A 19,348-nucleotide genomic window follows, 5' to 3' on the forward strand; every position below is an offset into this window, starting at 1 on the left:
GGATCTGTTGCGCGACTTCGGCGTGGACCCCATAACTCATATGGATGATCCAAGAAGTGCGCAGTGGGTATAGGTTACTGATTACTCTTGGTTCTAGCACTATATCATAGCTCTGTACATCAAATTCAAAAGCCAGAAGAGAATCTTTTTAATTCATATATTCTTAGAATAATTCTTGGCAAGCATTTAACTCTTGCTAAACTTAATCACTAAATCAGAAATCTGTACATCGAATTCAAAAGCTAGGAGAGAATCACTGCCTTAAATTAGAAAAAAATCTCTTTTAAAATTCACATATTCTCAGAATGATTCTTGGACAGTAGTCAACTGTCATCATCGGTTTCTCCCAGGCAGGACAGGAAAATCAGGGCTGACCCTCAGGACACACCTAAACATATAAGGACAATTAGTGCAAGGCAACAAGACACCAGGAAAAGATAACAAAATCTTGTATGGGACTCAATACATGTACTACTTTACAAGAGATATTGACAAGTATATATATCTTTAATACTGTACATGCAAAATAAATTGATATCAGACACTTCAGGCTAAACTCATCGGTTCATCAACAAAACTCCTTGATACTGAAAACTTAATACCATCTAGTTTCATAGTCTGTGCGCAAGAAAGACGAGAAACGTGCAAGAGGCCACATTATAATCAATGTTCACCCCGCTCCCTCCCACTCGCCGCGTCCCGCGCAGCACCGGGGCTTCGCGCCATGGCACCGTGCGGAAAACACAATTTCCACCGCATTTATCCCGAATTAAATGCAGTAAATCTGGTGTCAAATTAATGCTTTAAGAACATGCTCTATCGTATTTCCGGTGCCGCAAATTGACAATTTACTTCTATAGGGGCGAAAAACGTGATCAAAGTTTTTAAAATCGTCATAAATAGACTTACCTTGCACGTAGAAATTTGCGGCGCCCGCCAAAATGTTTCTAAAATCCTCTAGAACGTGTTCGTGACGTTAATACAGACCATAATATTCGTTTTACCCGGTGGAAATTCGGTCAAAGTGCGGAGTTCGATTCCGCCCTTCGCTGAAATCGTGCCCGCTGTCTGCTCGTTAATCACGCTCTAACTCGACACCAGTAACTTGTATTCAAAAGAAACTCTGTACACGTAGAGATAAGATATTGATAGTAAGGCACACAAAATCTAGTGCTTGTAAGTGTTATACTTTTCTTTTTACAATTTTTTTAATCGACCAAATTAGGCGCGTAATACGGGGGAGTCAGATTTCGCACGTTATTACAAGGTGAATTGCGCTAGCTACTTAAAAGGACTAAATTCACTTACCTAGTCCATGTTTCCTTGAGCGTACTGTAGTAAAGTTCAAAAGTTCCCCCAGTAGAACCTCGCATGATTGGCTAATTTGCGTCATGTGACTGCAAAGTGCAAAGAGCGCCTCTAATGACACAAGTATGAATTGCAGCGAATTTCACTCACTAGAGTATGGTCTTTTCATGTTGTTTTTACTACCTTCGCCGAGAAGGTTATGCAGAGGGTAGCGTTTGTCTGTCTGTCTGTCTGTCTGTGTGTAGTGGACCAGCATAACTCGAGAATGCCTGGATGGATTGTTTTGATATTTGGTATGTTGGTAGGTTTTCATGAGACCTGAAAAACAATTAGATTTTGGGCCTCCTACTCAGAGTCCTAGCGGCTTCTTACGGTACTGCAGCGGAACTTCCTGTTTTGATATCTCGTGTTCTGGACATGCTATGGAACTGATTTTTGAGTGGTACATAGATCTTTGGACAGAGAGTAAGTGGTACGGGTTTGGGCCCCCTAGCGGCTTTTTTGGAACTGCAGGAGCAGGTTTTGCATCTGACTTTGAAAGGGAATAACTCAAGAAGGGCTTGATGGATGGTAATGATTTTTGGTAAGTAGGTAGCTTGAGTGATGATGTACATGATTAGATTCTTATTATGCAAATCAGTATCCAATTTGCATAATTAATGAGGAAAGTTTATACATCCGCCAAATTCCATGATAGGACACTGCAATATGTGACATATTTTTTTATATGTAACTGAGGGGGAGAGAAATATTAACTGATATGAACTATGCAAATGAAGACCTCATTTGTATAATTAATGAGAAAATACTATAACAAGATGGCCTTAATGGATGGTCATGATTTTTGGTATGTGGATAGCTTGTGTGATGCTTAGTATGATTGGACGGTAATTATGCAAATTGGATTCTAATTTGCATAATTAATGAGGCAACTTTAAAAATCCGCTTTGTTCCATGATATGACTATTCAAATTGTAATTGAGGAAGAGAGGACTGTTAATAGATAGAAAATATGCAAATGTCGGCCTAATTTGCATACTTAATGAGTAACTTGTATTATTCCACACTGGCAAATGACGGCAATTTCATACATTTAATACTTTTTGTGGCATCGGGAAGTTATGTGAATGTGAACATCGTTGAATCAAATTATGTTAATAAGGGCCTCATTTGCATAATTGATGATTAATATTAGCATAACCTTCTTTGTTAAGCTCATAATTTGTTAAGCTCATACTTACTGGACATGTTATATTTTAAGACAATCAACCAGCATAACTCGAGAATGCCTTGATGGACTGTTTTGATATTTGGTATGTTGGTAGGTTTTGATGAGACCTGAAAACGATTAGATTTTGGTCCCCCTAGCGACTTCTTACGGTACTGCAGCGGAACTTCCTGTTTTGATATCTCGTGTTCTGGACATGCTATGGAACTGATTTTTGAGTGGTAGATACAGTAGAAGCCACTTAATTGCACCTCGGATAAACGCACATTCCATTTAACTGCACCGAATCCCAAAATCCCAAACCGGTTCCCATTCACTGCAGTGTTAGTGACTCCGCATATCTGCACGGCGCATTGTCACCAATGCCGGATAACTGCACCAAATTGTTCAAAAATCCTTGACAAGTTGACTAAAAAGGTGCACTAAAAATCGGCAAACGCGGTACAAAGGAGCCGATAAGTGCCTATGTAGAGGCACAATACCGCCAATATGTCTGAAATTGTTTTGACTAACAAAAGAAGGTGGTCTCCATTGACAATCACATTGATAGCGATTGTATGGGAGGTCCCGGGCGGGGCGTGGCGTCAGCATAAAGAGACGCACGCCTGCCAAAGGCGGCATTGCGCTTTGGCAGACAGCATGCTGTTCTCAACAAAAATTGGTCTCTACCTATACACTGTCTTATCACTGTGAGTTCGCGGGGATTTGATTCCGCGTTAAGGATGACATGGGGTGTTGTCGGCCGTCTTAGTTTGGCGGCAGCGCTATATTCACATACTGCTGCAATAATAAAAGACCGGCGTCTTTACGTACATCTACCGGTAGTCGCAGTTCTCAGATCAAGTCGGAAACCGCACAGCGACTCGGCAAGGGCTACAGACGCGTGGACGGACATAGCAGTGAGTCGCTTTTGACGGTGCGGTGCTGACGTGATCATCTGTCATCATTCTTTATGGCAGAGCTGAATCCGCATCCTAGAAACTTCCTGCATTCACTCGAAGGATGTATACGCGGGTTCGGCTAAGCTGTGTGCTGGGGTTAGCACTTAACCTTACGGACTTCTCACCAGTGGAAGTCGCGCAGCACGCAGAGCTTAAAGTACAGATACTCTATTCCATTCTGCGTCGATCCTTGACAGACTCTTACCACTCAAAAAGGGAAAGGTCACCTCTCAAGACAAGGCCTGGATTACTCCACGCATCAAGGGTCTAATTGCGGAGAGGCAGAAGGCGTTTATGTTGGGGGACACTAGCGGCTACAACAAGCTACGTAACAAGGTTCAGTACTGTCTTAAGAGAGCAAAACGTTCGTTTTTCAAGAAAGAAGTTGGACAAATGAAGCCAGGTGGTACACACTGGTTCTCCACGGTGAAGGCACTGATAGGGGCTTCCAAACCAAGAGGAAACAGTATGCCAGCCACTGCTGCAGACACAAGTGCTCAGTGTGAAAGTTTCACTAAACATTTCGCTTCGGTCTGGTCAAGTGTTAACAGCGTCATACCCAGCCCCATGGAAGTCGCTGATCAGCTGTCCCATCGAACCATCCCGGAACTGAGCATTGGGCAGGTGAAAGCTCAACTGAAAAGGGTGAACCCCCGCAAGGCTACCGGTGGAGATCACATCCCGCCTTGGGTGCTGTCTAACTTTCATGAGGAACTTGCGCCAGTAATGTGCAACATCTACAATGCATGTTTACAACAGGGTGTCTTCCCCATGAAATGGAAAGAAGAACTCGGGTGGTACCCGTACCGAAGACACCAAAGCCAAAGGGACCAGAGGAATTCAGACGCATCTCCCTGACCAGCAGCTTTGGCAAGGTGCTCGAAGTGTTTCTTCGTGACCTCCTGCTACAGGACACGAATCACCTAATCCATGATTCCCAGCACGGGTTTAGACGGGGACGGTCAACAGTATCAGCGCTCATTTATATGACGCAGTCCTGGTACAACGCGGTAAACAGTGTTCCTAAATTGGATGTGCACACTGCGTTTATTGACTTTACTCGCGCTTTTGACACTATAGATCACGGCAGCCGCCTCCACTGCCTGTCACACATGGGGATCAGACTGGACCTCTGGCGGTGTCTGAGCAGCTACTTGAGCGATCGTGTCCAACGTGTGAAATGGGGAATGAGCATTTCTAAAGCCCGACCCGTTCTCGAGGCACACCTCAGGGGGGAATTCTCTCACCGACTCTCTTTATTATTGCCATGAACAGTCTTGATCAGGGAATCCCACCCAGCATCACACCAGTAAAATACGCTGATGATCTCACCAACTCGGAGTTTCTGATGGCCTCCATGCCGGGTCTCATGCAAGTGGCACTTGACAAAGTCAAAGTCTGGGCAAACTCATTTTGCATGAGCGCTAATGCCAAGAAGACAAAAGACATGGTCATCAGCTGTCGCCGTAGCCCTGTATCACCCCCTCCACTTACCTTAAATGACAAGCCAGTCGAGAGAGTCACATCCTTCAAGCTTCTTGGAATTGTGATCAGCAACGACCTTACATGCGGACCTCATGTTGAGTACACGCTAACTAAGGTCCAACCGCGCATACATTACCTATGCGTAGCCAGGCGTGCTGCCCTACCCACTGATGTACTTGTGCAAATCTACAAGTCTTTTATCAGACCTGTGTTAGAGTATGGGTCCCCTGTCTGGGCCGGCCTTCCACGTTGTCTGTCAAACGAGTTGGAGAGAATTCAGAAGATGTGTTTGAGGATATGTGGAGTTCCCTGTGACCACCTGCCAACCCTGGAGTCTAGGAGAGGGGATGCGTCACGTGGTGAACTTCAGAGAATTCTAAGAGACCCCTCCCACCCCTGCAATGTCTTCCTCCCACCAAGGAAGAAGCCTGACCATAATCTAAGGAACAGGGAAACCCGACACATGTACAAATTACCACTTAGCAAGACCAAACGTCACAGTGACTCGTTTGTTATGAGGACTCTGAGAGACATTCAAAACCTAGTTTAAAGCTCTATTCGTCTGTCCTCGTTCGTCCAAAGTAACTTTTTAATGTATTTTAGCGCATGATAATTCTTTTAAATCTGGTCTATTGGAATGTTTTTAACATACTCCTGTAAGAAATCTAATGTAATTCAGGTGTGTCGTCAGACACACCTGCAATGTTGATTTCAGAATAAAGATTGACTAAAAGGAGAATGGTCTGTCACTAATCTAAGTCATCTAACCATATCTACCCACTGGATACGTAGTACAGTACACTGTACAGTAATTCACTACCATGATGTACACAGTCTAATCTGTCCAAACATGACAGGGGCCTCTCGGGCGCTTACTGATTTCACTCACTGTGTCCTGAGATGTCTTTCCTGAGAATTTGAAATATACTGTATTAATACATAAACGTGGCCCTGACAAGAGGTGGAATCTACGGTGTTACCGCACTGTACCTGTATAATGAAAGCTTTCTAACATTTTAATGCGTGCTAACAAGTTCATACAGCACACCGAGGTTTATAAACTATTCACCTCCTGTATGATACAGTGTACTACCGGTCCAGCTGGGCAATTTTGCATAATTGCACCAGCCGTATAATTGCACCAAATATGCTGACAAATGGGATGTGCAGTTAAGCGGATTCTACTGTAGCTCTTTGGACTTGGAGTAAATGGTGTGGGTTTGGCCCCCTAGCGGCTTTTTTTTTAACTGCAGGAGCAGGTTTTTCTTCAGACTTTGAAAGAGAATAACTCAAGAAGGGCTTGATAGATGGGCATAATTTTTGGTAAGTATATAGCTTGAGTGATGATGTACATAATTAGATTCTTTTTGCAAATCAGTATCCAATTTGCATAATTAATGAGGAAAGTTTATACACGAGTCAAATCCCATGATAGGACTCTCAAACATGTGACATATGTAACTGAGGAAGAGACAAATATTAATATGAAAATGAAAACCTAATTTGCATAATTCATGACAAAATACTATAACTCAAGATGGGCTTGATGGATGGTCATGATTTTTGGTATGTATATAGCTTGCGTGATGCTTCGTATGATTAGACGGCAATTATGCAAATCAGATTCTAATTTGCATGATTAATGAGGAAATTTTAAAAACTCGCTGTACTCCATGATATGACCTTTAAAATATGTGACATTTGTAACTGAGACATAGAGGAATGTTGATAGATAAGGAATATGCAAATGAGGACCTACTTTGCATAATTGATGAGACACAACTATTATTCAATACTGGTAAATGATGGCAATTTCATACGTATGGCATTTGGAAGTTATGTGAATGTCAACATCGTTGAATCAAATTATGGTAATAAAGACCTCATTTGCATAATTGATGATAAATGTGAGCATAACCTTCTTTGCTAAGCGCATACTTTGGACAACTTCTGTTATTTGGGTGGAGAAGACGATCAACTGGTATGATTTGTAATTGATGAGAAACACTCCTAATAAGTAATATGTCAGTCATAAAGGTTAAAATCATTTGGCGAAGGTATGAGGTCGTGGAACTCTAGTTTTTATTTCAATTTGGCAAAAAAACAAAGCGGCAAATCCGTTAACCAAGAAAATAAATTGGTGTGTCCTTATAACAGCATCTATGTGCATCTTCATTGTTATGAGTATCATGATTGCACAGTTTATGAGGGCCTGCATGCCCTTTTCTGTTAAGCGTTACGAGCAATTTTAATTCACCGTTAATCGTTACCAGCCGCCCTGAATTTACCGTTAAGCGTTATCGATATATTAATCGTGAAGCGTTACTGGTCGTTTTAATTCTACGTAGCGTGTTATTTGTCATCCTGAATTCAGCGTTAAGCGTTATTGAGTAATTCCCCGTTACGCAGGAAATAGCGTTTCAGTGGGTCAAGATTTAAAAATTTTCTCCGGAGGGGGGGGGGGTTGTTGGGGCACCCTCCCGACATATTTTCGCCGAAGCCACGTGCTCTCCGGAGAAAATTTTTAAATCTTGACCCATTGAAACGCTATTTCCTGCGTAACAGGGAATTACTCAATACACTTAACGCTGAATTTAGGATGACAAATAACACGCTACGTAGAATTAAAACGACCAGTAACGCTTCACGATTAATATATTGATAACGCTTAACGGTAAATTCAGGACGGCCGGTAACGATTAACGGTGAATTAAAATTCAAGCTGAAACACTTCTGTCTATTTTTCATTCTACCAGCAAAGTTTCCCCTCAAAATTCAGGAAATTAAGCATTTCGCGGTTTAAAATTTTCCCCGGGTGCATGGCGGGCCTCCGTCGAAAAATATTGTCAGGAAGGCCTCGCCCCCCAAAACTCAAGCTGAAACTCTTCTGTTCTGTATTTTTTTCACAAACAGAGATATCATTAAACTTAACTTACATTACCAGTAATATTTGCCCGTCGAAATGCAAGAAATAGCATTTCAGGGTGTCATATATGTATTTTTTATTCATTTTTTTACAAATAGAGATGTCATAAAACTAAACTCATCAGCAAAATCTCCCTCCAGAATGCAGGAAATAGCATTTCAGAGGGTCAAGATTTCTTCATTTTCCGGGGGAGCATGCCCCCGGAACCCTCCTATTATTGTCGCGCCTTCGGCACTCGCCATCGTGAGCATGAACATTTGGTCCTACCATTACGAAATTTCATGTCGCCGCCAAATTTAAAGGGTTCGGAGCAGGCGTGCGAGAATGCATGGCATACAAGATCTCTTGCTACAAGATCGGGGCGACTAGTGGCAATTAACCGTCGTCTTCAGGGGTATCTCATGTTCTAAATCTGCTGAATTTACCGTTAAGCATTATCGGCCGGCCTGAATTTACCGTTAAGCGTTATCGGCCAGCCTGAATTTACCGTTAAGCGTTGCCAGGACCTCCCCATGCAGACCCTCATTTATGGAACATTATGGTGCTTCATCAGTCGACATGCTTTTGCTTCAACGGGGTCATACCGCCCTTTTTACAGGGTAACATACCCTTTCGTTGTCTGTCATACGTGACGGGGATGCGTCAGGTCTCCCGTCCGGTGAATGGTGTAAATCACCGTATGGCTTATACGAGACGGAGGTTTGCCAGGCCTCCATCCGGGTGATTTGTAGTGAATCACCAACTCCAGACAGAAGGATTTGGACCATTGCACACCGGGGCCCCTACTGTTTTTTGAAAGGTGTGGTGGGTTCTTTTACGTGCGCGGGCTCTCCCCAAACACGGGACCTCCATTTAACGTCCTATCCGAGGGACTTCCCTAACCCTAGATGAGCTAGGTACTCATTTCCACCTGAGTGAGGTGAGGAAAGTCGTGTTAAGGGCACAACGTCGTGTTAAGCGCACAACGTCGGGGCACATGTCCAGACATGTCTGGGAGCAGCCTGGGATCGAACTCGGGTCCCCTTGTTTGACAGTCGAATGTTCTATCCATTACGCCACACAACGTCACTGGTGCCAAGAGTGACTTACTGGCATGTTCACAGCGGCGCTACAAAGTACATGCCATGGCATCGATGTAAATAATTCATTGTGCTTTATTATAGTTACTACTGTACGTGTAGGACACTTTTGAGGGAAACTATCATATATGTTCTTTAGAAAAAGAATCCCTTGGAGATTCAATGCCCAACTGACTGTAAATTGGTCCACCTGAAGGAATTCTTGAGTGCAGACTTGTTTATTAGAGAAGCTCACTCAGCGATAAATCTAACAGAAGAAAAATGATGCCAAACAGAACTTTTAAAACACAGGCCAACTAAGATTTCTTCCAAAGTGACAGCTGTTTACTTCTGCAAGCACATTTTCCATAAAACGGTGTTGTTCTACCATAAACTCGTTACCTTGTGTTACTTGTCCTTGCTATAGAAGGTACATGGCCTTCTACAAAATAAAGGCTGATATTGTCTAAAATTGTTTTGTCACCAAGTCTTCTGTCTTTCTCTAGGACAAATTCCTTCATCTCCACCAAAGTCTATACTGAACACTCCAGGAAGCTGTCTGTCCAGGGACCCAGGTACTTGCCAGCCCAGGGACAGAGGAAGGGTGAAGTTTGCTGATGAGATGGTCCGTAGTGCTGCCGATCCAAACCTCAAGTTCAAAGATGAGCTAGAAGCCTACACCAAGTTCACATCACATGGTCTTTTCACCCCTGCACCAGGTTAGGAGGAATACATGTACCAACTAGAGTTCCACAAACACATTATCTTCGGCAAATAATCAAGGCTTATTATAGATAGTGATTAATATTTACATGCTTTAATATCACCCCCTGCAAATTTGATCATATACCAAATTTGATCATATACCAAATGGACAAAAATGCCTAAACTTGAACACATGCAAAACCAGCCGGACCCACAACTCTGCTTGGAGACTAGTGCTGTGCTCCATTTGTTTATATGACCAACTTTTTCCAGGCCATCTGTTTATATTACCTCTTTACGGGACACTGTCACATGTTTGAGAGTCCCAATATGAAATGCAGCGGATTTACAAACTTATTAATCATGTCAATAAGCTCCTGATTTGCATAATTAGTTGTAGATTATGTAAAGCGCCATCTAAGCTATCTACATACCAAACATCACAACGATCTGTCAACACCTTCTCAAATTATTCATGTCAGACGGTCAAAACAAAAACACCCACTGCAGTTCGAAACAAGCCGCTAGGGGGCCCACTTACACAACTTACGTCTTGTGGCATGAACTATCTACCACACAAAAATCATGACCATAGCACTTGCATATGCCCTCAAATTTTGAAGCTCGGCTGCAGTGCCTTAGGTACCCACCCGCTAGCAGGCCCATTTTGGAACTTGACCTTCCTTTCTGTAAACTCAACCCATCCACTAAATATCATGCAGAACCATCGACAGCTTCTCGAGTTATGTTGTCCACATACAAATACACAAACACACAAATCCGGCTGCAGTACTGATGGAAAATGCCAGGGGAACCATTTTTGAAATTGACCTTTTTCTCACAACCACTACTCACCTACCCAAAATCATGAAGATCCATCAACGTTTCCATCACTTTTTTTGCCTACATACAAACACATAAAAATGCAAAGTCCACTGCAGTACTGTTGGAAAACGCCAGGTAAACTATTTTCAAACTTGACCTTCCTCTCTTCATCCACTACACACCTACCGAAAATCATGAAGATCCATCAAAGTTTTCTCGAGTTACCGACGGTATGCTCTTGACATACATACAGACCCTGGCCCAACAGCTGGAGTAACCAAAAACATAATCTTCTCCGCGAAAATAATAAATAGAATACAATGTAACGTTAGTTCACGTAAAACCGTGAGAATCTGGCAGAACAATAAACCATCCTTTTTTTCTGTTATTCTGTCAATATCATGGATTACCTTTGAATTGTTCTCACTCGAAGAGACGGAGTCTGACTTGGCACTTGACATCATTTTAATCAGTTCGCAAGTGATGATACAAAGTTCAAAGCATCACGGATGTCAACGGCCTAGTACTAGCACTAGGCGGATAAGTTAAACAAGATCAGGACTGAAACCTGTTCAGTAACAACCTGAGATCGAGTTAGCGTGCCTGCTGGTATAAAAACTATAACAAGACTGTAAGACAACTCAGTCAATTGCTGTGCAAAGGTGACTGGCTCTGCCAGATAAAATCTACACTAGGACAACATTAAACAGAATAATTAGCAAAAGGCATGGCAGTTAAAATACTGATACAAGCTAAAATTGTGCGGTAGCACTGGGACGGGTACACACTTAGTCCCAAGGCACAAACGTTCAACTTCACAAACATGGTGGCTCATGCCTCTCGCTGCTATGCGATCAGTGTCGCAAAGTACAATACTTGACTGAAGGCATATACGGTATATACAAAGATGGAAGCAAATGGGCGTGAATCGAGCTCTGCCCGAATCTGCGAGGGACGCCTCGCGTCTGAAATCGGAACTACAGTGTTCACACTGACTATATACGTGGCTGTAAGACTCAGTCTCGTGTACATAGGTGTTGTCAGTGACGCTGTTTAGGCTCGAAACAATAGTGCAAACTTAGGTGATCTAAACTACTCACTAACACAGTGCGTAACTTACAGTGTGGCAAATATGGTACAACAATGTGTGCTTGACTGACAGAAATTTAACAAGGTGCTTGACACTTAAAGTTCGCATGACACAAGTCTGATGTGGGGACGGCGGTGGCGTGTCAAGCTCTGAAGCCCGGATACAGTTACTCTCGAAGCTCTCATGTGCTCTCGTGTGATCTCGCGGGATCTCGCCCAGTTCTCATGTGACAATTCCATCATATGCTGCGGCGACCGTCATCATATGTGCCTAATTGTTCTCACTCGAAGAGACGGAGTCTGACTTGGCACTTGACATCATTTTAATCAGTTCGCAAGTGATGATACAAAGTTCAAAGCATCACGGATGTCAACGGCCAAACCGAAGGCGCCAAGAAGACTCCGATGAGAGGTAAGTGTTGACCTGGCCCGTTCTACTGTCACAGGGAGAACAGGCACGTGCGTTGGAGAATGATGTGCCGCATTGCGGCGGGAACACGCAACTGTTGGTCCACGGAGGGTCTCAGATAGAGGAGGTCGGCGTCGGACTTCCAGTCACCATGTGCTTTTCTGAGTTCGCGTGGGACGCCGGCCTCAAAGGCCAATGTGTACCCGCCTCTACGCAAGTCGTGTAGGGTGTGATGTCCCTTGGGTAGTCCGGCCTGCTGAACTAGGCGAGACAGCTCCCTAGAGAGAATCGATGCTGTCATTGGCCGGAATCTGCGGCGTGGGGTCGTTGGCAGGACGAAGGCCGGTGCATCCTGGGGTGCCGGGCACAGTTGTAGCATGTTAACAAAGGCCGCCACCGGGCAAAGTGGAGAGCCTGGAATAGCCAGTATTGGTACGATGAGGTCTCGTTCGTTGGCTTGGATAGTCTTGGACCAATTATTACGGATGAGAAGACCCTCCTCCGCGTGCAAGATGTCACAGCGCCGCAGATGCTTGTTCTGCTCGAGACTCTTGGGTGAGGTCGGAACAAGGTTGGACCTTCTCAGGTATGCAAAGAATCCGATCAAAAGGGCAGTCCAGGTGGTGGCATCTTTAGGAATGGCCAGGTTTAGAAACTGTCGAACTCGAAGGAGAAACTCTGGGGTGATGGGGTGAGCTTCTTTGGGACGGTGACGCAGCAGCTTTTTCAGCCCCCGCAATGTCTGCTGGAGTTCAAAGTGTTGTAGACTGAACTCGAAATGTCCGTGAAACTGATGAAGTAGTTTCACCGCCGAGAGGTAGTGTGCGATGGTGTCTGGTGACCTGAGGGAACGACTCAAGAACTGGGCGTAACAGGAAAGGAGATGCGCTGTAGCTGGGAAGGGCTCCTTTCCGAAGAACTGACAGAAGGCTAGGTACGCACGGAACTGTGTCTGATGGTTTGCTTGTGTGGAAGCTGCGAAGGCTTGTTGTTGGGTACGCAGGGTGTCCTGTTCTAACACGGCCCAGGCATCACCTGTGGTGGATGAGGGAAGAAAACGTTAGGATGTGATGCCTGCGAGAAGGGGTGGTCTACCAGGTGTGACTAAAGTTGAACCAGGTGTGTTCGACGGGTACTTCCTTCCAAGACTCGTTGGCCGTTGTCGTGCGGAACAGACGCTGGTGACTCTTATCCAGATGCCAGCGGCTAAGGGCGTCGGCCAGGCTATTGGTCTCACCCGGAATGTGGTATGCCGAGAGTCCGAAGTCGTGGCGGGCTTGCAGGTAGAACAATTCCCTGGCGCAGGCCTGCATGTAGGGGTCCGTGGAACGGCCTGTGAGGATTACTTGCACCGTCGGCGAGTTGTCGCAGGCGATACGTACCATGTGGCCGGACCAAGCCTCGCCCCAAGCTTTGCAAGCCAGGATGATGGCCAGCATCTCGAGGCGATGGATGGGGTGTCCCTGCTTGGCGATCGCGGGTGGAAAGGCCGCGTGGAAGAACTGACGGTTGAAGGTACCGCCGCACCCTGTGAGGCACGCGTCGGTGGTCGGGGTGTCCGGGAGAGTGTGACGTGCCGAGTCTTTAATCAAAGAGACTCCGTTGAATTCCGGCAGGAACGTACGCCACCAGTGAACGTCCTTCTTAAATTCGCTGGGGAGGCGAGTTCGGTGGTGTTGCCGACGAAGTCCCTTCAGTGCTGCTATAATGCGCGAAAGGAAAGTTCTGCCTGGTTGGACACAAACTGAGATGAAGGACAATTTTCCCAAGAGAGTCTGTATCTCTTGCTTCGTAGCTCTCTTCTTGTTTGTCCAGGTGTCAAGTTCGCGCAGGGTGTCCGAGAGCCGCTCCTGAGTCACGCTTCTGGACATCGATGTGGTGTCATAACCAATTCCCAGGAATGTCATGCGCGTGTCCGGAGGTGTCGCTTTATCTGCTGACTCTTCTAAGCCAAGATGGCGGAAGGTGCGACCGAGGGCGTCGAAGGCGTGCTGAGCTTTTTCTGGGGTTTCTGCACCGCCAAAGTCGTCAATGTAATTGACACAATCATAACCCTGCGAGGCGTGGATGAAGGTAACTGCGTTGGTAGTCCGTTGGCACGCCATCGCAGCCGAACGTAACCCGAAGGGAAACACGGTATCAAAGTAATGGCCGCCACGCCAGGTAAAGCCTAACAGGTGGTAATCGTGCGGGTCTACCGGGAGTTGACGATAGGCACGACTCAGGTCCCTCTTGAAGAGCATGCAACCGGGACCTTTCTTCCTGATCAAGGATTCGAAGGCTTCATGACTCGGAAGGGTGAGATTAAGGGGGTCGCCTAAATATTGTTTGGGCGCGATACCGTCGTTGACCGCGGACCCTGGGGGAAAACTGAGATCCACCACTACCCGGCGATCGCCTTCCGTGCCTTTCGGGACAGTCTGGAGTGGGGACGCGATGAAGTCGCTTCCGAACGGCGGTAGCTGGAAGGGGCCCTGCGTGGCTCCGTGCCCGATCTCCTTCTCGATGTAGCGATCTACGGCCTCGCTGTAGGTGTTGGCGGTGTTGTGGTTGCGTCTGGAAGACAGGGGTAAAGTCTGCAATTCATAACCGATGGGCCAACCGAACTCAAGGAAATCCACAATGCAATTATCACTGTAGTGTTCTAAATCGGCTCGCCACGCCGGGATGTTGAGACGAGTTTGTAACGGGATGCGGAGGCCACGAAAGTTGTACTGACCTGAGGCATAGATGACCTCATGTAATGAACTGGCTGCAGACTGCTCCGCCGACGAGGGAGGTGGGACTCGCTGTCTGGGCTGGGCGCTGGTAGTTGACACTGCAGGGGAGAGACTCGCCATCTGTGTGACTGGGGGCGTCAGGGTGGGGAACTGCTGGTGCGTGCTTGCCGTCTGGACGGATGCGGGCTTGAAGGCACGGTCTTCGGGGAGGGCGTTCACTGACGTGTGTGCTGGGGGCGTCAGTGTGAGAGGTCCGGGGCTGGTACTCGCCATCTCATTGCGTGGAGGCTTGGAGGGACGGTCTTCGGGGCGGGGATTCACTGATGTGGGTGCTGGGAGCATCAGTGCGAGTGATTCTGGGCTGGTACTCGCCATCTCGGTGCGTGAGGGCTTCAGGGCAGGGCGTGGACGTAAGGCGCTGACCTTCGGTGTTGGGAGGGGCGGGGATGGGGGGTGGGTCACGTGGCTTGAAGTTGTGGGTCCAGACAATGTTTTTACCGGATTGGGCAGTTCTGTGATGTGAGCGGGACCTAGTCAGAAATTGCCTTGACCACCCCGGTCCTTGTTGTGTGGGCAGTACCTTGCTGGATGTCCGGCATCCACGCCCGGTCTGTGTCTGGAGCAGTACTTGCATGCGTGGACGTGCAACACACCAGAGGCCGCTATATGGTCTGTGGCGAAGGAGCACGTGTTGCCCTGATATTTATAACAGTACGTGGTTCTTGGCCCGGCACCTCTGTCCATGTAGGCTGTTTGACCATGACTAGCTTGCAAACTGCTCGCAACACCAGAGTCAGCTGAGGGTTTCCTCAGGTGTTCTTCTTTGAGTTTGTGCACTTCCGCTGTGGTGGTCTCGGTGTCGATGGTGACGAGACCGTGTTCAACATGGATCCACAAAATCTTATAGAAGTTTCGAATGCCGACAAAGGAGTAAGTGGGGATGTCGAGCATCAGGCCCCTCAATATGTGGCCCCGGTTCTGGCTCTCCATGGGATGTGTGTTCGGACTCAGGATGATGGCCATTTCGCCTGCAATTAACTGATCCCAAGTTAGGGAGTCATGGGTGACTGGTTTGAAGGCCGAAAATACGAATTCGTGGGGCCAACTGACTTCCCTAACCACCCTATCGTGTGCCTTCCTTGATAAACCACTAGAAAGTTTTTTACCTGGACACGGTGGATCGCCATCCGGGGAAGGCTGCGGGTTTTCGGGGGGAGGGCTTTTCTCAGATCCGAGTGCGCCGCCGGAGGCCTGCTGCCGGGTTGACGGTCTTGGCGCGTGTGGTGGTGGGTTACTGTGCAAGGCATGGAAGGCACGCACCTCCCGCAGGGTGGGCACGCTGTTGTGGGACGGCGCGAAGTGCCTCTGCACGCCGACGGGAACACTCTGCTGGCGACGGCCATCTTGTTGGGAGCTGGGCGCCGCTAAGCCCCCTGGGAAGATGGACCTAGAACCCGTGACGTCATCCTCTCGTGGCCGCGGAGATATGGGGAGGGGGGTCTTTGCCGTTTCGAGTTCTGCCTCCTGAATGCCCAACTCAGTTTTCATCTGTTCTATCCGCCTGCTCACGTCCAAAAGTTCGTTGTTCAGCTGCTCAGTCAACCTGGCGTCGGGCGTGGAGTGCCATCCGCCCTCTTCAAATTCTTCGGTGGGGGAAAGGGCGAACCGCGCAGGGGGCCTCGTTTTCCGTTTACCTGCTCCGTACATGCTTGAAAGGTGGAGAAACGGCGGTTGTAGAAGTTGCTGGTCTCGGGGAGAAAGGTCTGGGTGAAAGTCGAAGGAGTAGTACGGCGTCGGTGGAAAAACTGGCGCGCAAAAAGGGCAAATATCGGACGGAAATCGGTGTAGTCCGACTCGAACCAGATCGTGTCAAGCTCTGAAGCCCGGATACAGTTACTCTCGAAGCTCTCATGTGCTCTCGTGTGATCTCGCGGGATCTCGCCCAGTTCTCATGTGACAATTCCATCATATGCTGCGGCGACCGTCATCATATGTGCCTTACTAATGCTTCATATGTTATATTTTCTCTCCAGTTGTGCTGATACCATAATATTGTAATTTGAAACTACCGTCCGCCGCACACACGCGGACAGGTGCTAACATTTTTTTGGGAGAGAAGATTCGTCATTGATATCTTGCCGCTAATTAGCTTTAAAATTTATATAGCAGCTATCGTTCCCACCTTGGCCTGAAGAGAGTTCTAAGGCCATATAAATGTGTCCAAGCACAAAACACACACGACAAAATGGCCGTACGGCACACATCGGGACTTCGGTAACAACCCGTTTGTTGAGTAGGATGTCACTTAAATTTGACCCCCACTGTCATAGCAATGTGTACATTATTCATCAGAACGTTAGGTGGATGCCATAGCAATGGTAATGTACTACTATATCCATGTGTTTCTGGTTGTGTCAGGAGCAAACTTTGAGGAAAATAATGCCCTCAGTCCACTATCACACGCAACATTTAGACAAAAAAGTGTTCCTCACACAAACCTTTGTCGTCTGCTGATTTCGGAACAGGATTCTGGGTAATGATATGGTGGCGGGAAAATAGACGTGCCGTAGGTTGTAGCAACAAAGTGGCGTTTTTGATTATAGATCACACTTAGAATCCATTTGCAGGTTAGCAAAAGAGATTCTAATAAGTTGTCTTGTAAGTAATTGTGTTGAGCAGGGAGCGGATGTGATTTGTCTTATAAACCAGCGAACAACCATGTTGTGTGATTCTCCCACGAAGCCCCTAGACTGTGTCAATAAGGGACGGAGAGTTTTTGACTACGCCAACTTCTAATGCATGGTTACGGTATCCAAGCTTTTCAGCCAGTGTTCTGAATACTTTAGTCTGTCACTTTAGTCTGTCAGGTTTGCATTGCTGGCGTTATAACTGATTTTGCATCTAGCACATATCCCTAAATACACCGTTTTAAAAAAAATGCAGAGTTTATGACCCCGCGAGTTTACGTGAACTAACGTTACATGAAGATTACAGCCTCTCACACTATACCGTGTCACTCAACACAAAAAGTTTCATTGAAACTTTGAGCTTTGAAACTTTATTCTAAAAGTACAACTTCGCAGACACTATGTCTGAATTATGTTGACTTTTTACAGTGGTTTGTAATATATTTAGAATCAACTAGAGTTCGGCTACCCCATACCTTCGCACAATGGTGTTAACTTGTATAAAAGATGTGACTGTTTGAAAGGTGTTTTATGGATTGCATACTTCATGTACATACATTTTGTATGATGACGTTCACCATCATTTAACTTCCAAATGCAAGTATCAAAATTACCGTCATTTACAACTTTGGAATCATAGCATTTTCTCATCAATTAAACAAATTATGTCCTTATTTACGTAATCGATATATCAATTGGTTTTCCTCTCTATGTTACAGTTCTCAGTTCATATGTCTTAAAGCGCCATTGTGAAAAGCACTGCCCACATGTTGACCCAAAGCCTGTCACTGTCCATATGTGTCCTCGTATATAGGTCATCATCCAAAAAATAGCACATTGAAAGGGTTCAATTTCAACTTTTCCTCATTAATTATGTAAAAGAAGGATCTGATTTGCATAGAATGCATCTGATTATGTTAATCATCACTAATCGTTTCTATCTGCCCAAAACAATCAAGATCCACCAAACCCTGCTTGAGTTATCCTCCTCCAAAATTTAGATAAAAAATGCCCACTGTAGTACCGCAGGAACCCCCCAGAAGACCCATCTTTGAACTTGACCTTCGTTTCCCCGATTCCCAACAACCTACTTCATTTCATCACAATCCATTTAATTTCTCTCGAGTTATGCCACCAACAAACAAAGTTATTAAACGACAAACACCAAAGGTCCATTGCAGCACCAAAGGAACCCCCCAGAGGACCCATTTTCGAACTAGACCTTCGTCTCCCCAACAGAAACTTACCTACCAAAAATCACCAACATCTGTTCATGGCATCAAGAGTTATATCGCCAACACCATCACTCCACAAATCCCAACTAAAAATCGGTCCCTCGAAAGTCCGAAATGGAACGAAATGGAACGAAATGGAACAAACTAAAACATATGATTTATTATGTAACATTATGAAATGAAATACCAGTAGATAGCGAAATATAAGGAACGTTGTAACATTCACAGTAGACCAGAACAGGAAGTAAATACATAATATAACGCGTTTTATTTCTTGAATCTATTTGATAATATTAAATACAACGTTTTTGCCGCGTTTTGTGGCTAGATTCTTCCCCGAAAATGGGGGCGCCGCGTACAAAGAGCTCGGCCGCTCTTCCTTGATTTTACCAACTATCTGCAAATGAACTACTGAAATATCAGGGAAAACAAGCTAACGGAAGTGAGTATTGAAGTGAGGACTAGATTATACAGAAGTTGGTGGTAACATTGCATCTCATAATTCACCAAGAGGGCATGAGGCAACCGCAATTTCATTATTCATACAGCGTGTTTACGTGTTGTGTGAACCGTGAAATACACTTCCTGCTCATTCACACCCTCCCTTTGTTTTGTCGTGAACAAGGAAGCAGAAATGTCTCCAGAGGTAGTCCATGTCCATGATTGAATGGAGTGTGAAATGTCACATTGGTGACGCAGCGCAGAGCTGCATTTGCATATCAATAACGGAGG

General features: G+C 45.8%; 1 protein-coding gene across 2 annotated transcripts in view; it reads left to right on the plus strand.

Moving 5' to 3' along the window:
- Positions 1-19,348, plus strand: part of LOC136438179 (centrosomal protein of 72 kDa-like) — a 92,154-nt gene that overhangs the window by 50,086 nt on the left and 22,720 nt on the right. For both annotated transcript variants that reach the window (XM_066432917.1, XM_066432916.1), the window contains exon 9: positions 9,453-9,665. In XM_066432917.1, the coding sequence (XP_066289014.1) occupies positions 9,453-9,665 (213 nt within the window). The remainder of the gene's footprint in view (positions 1-9,452; positions 9,666-19,348) is intronic.

This window comes from Branchiostoma lanceolatum, chromosome 7 (genome assembly GCF_035083965.1).
Source record: "Branchiostoma lanceolatum isolate klBraLanc5 chromosome 7, klBraLanc5.hap2, whole genome shotgun sequence".
In the NCBI taxonomy this organism is placed as follows: domain Eukaryota; kingdom Metazoa; phylum Chordata; class Leptocardii; order Amphioxiformes; family Branchiostomatidae; genus Branchiostoma; species Branchiostoma lanceolatum.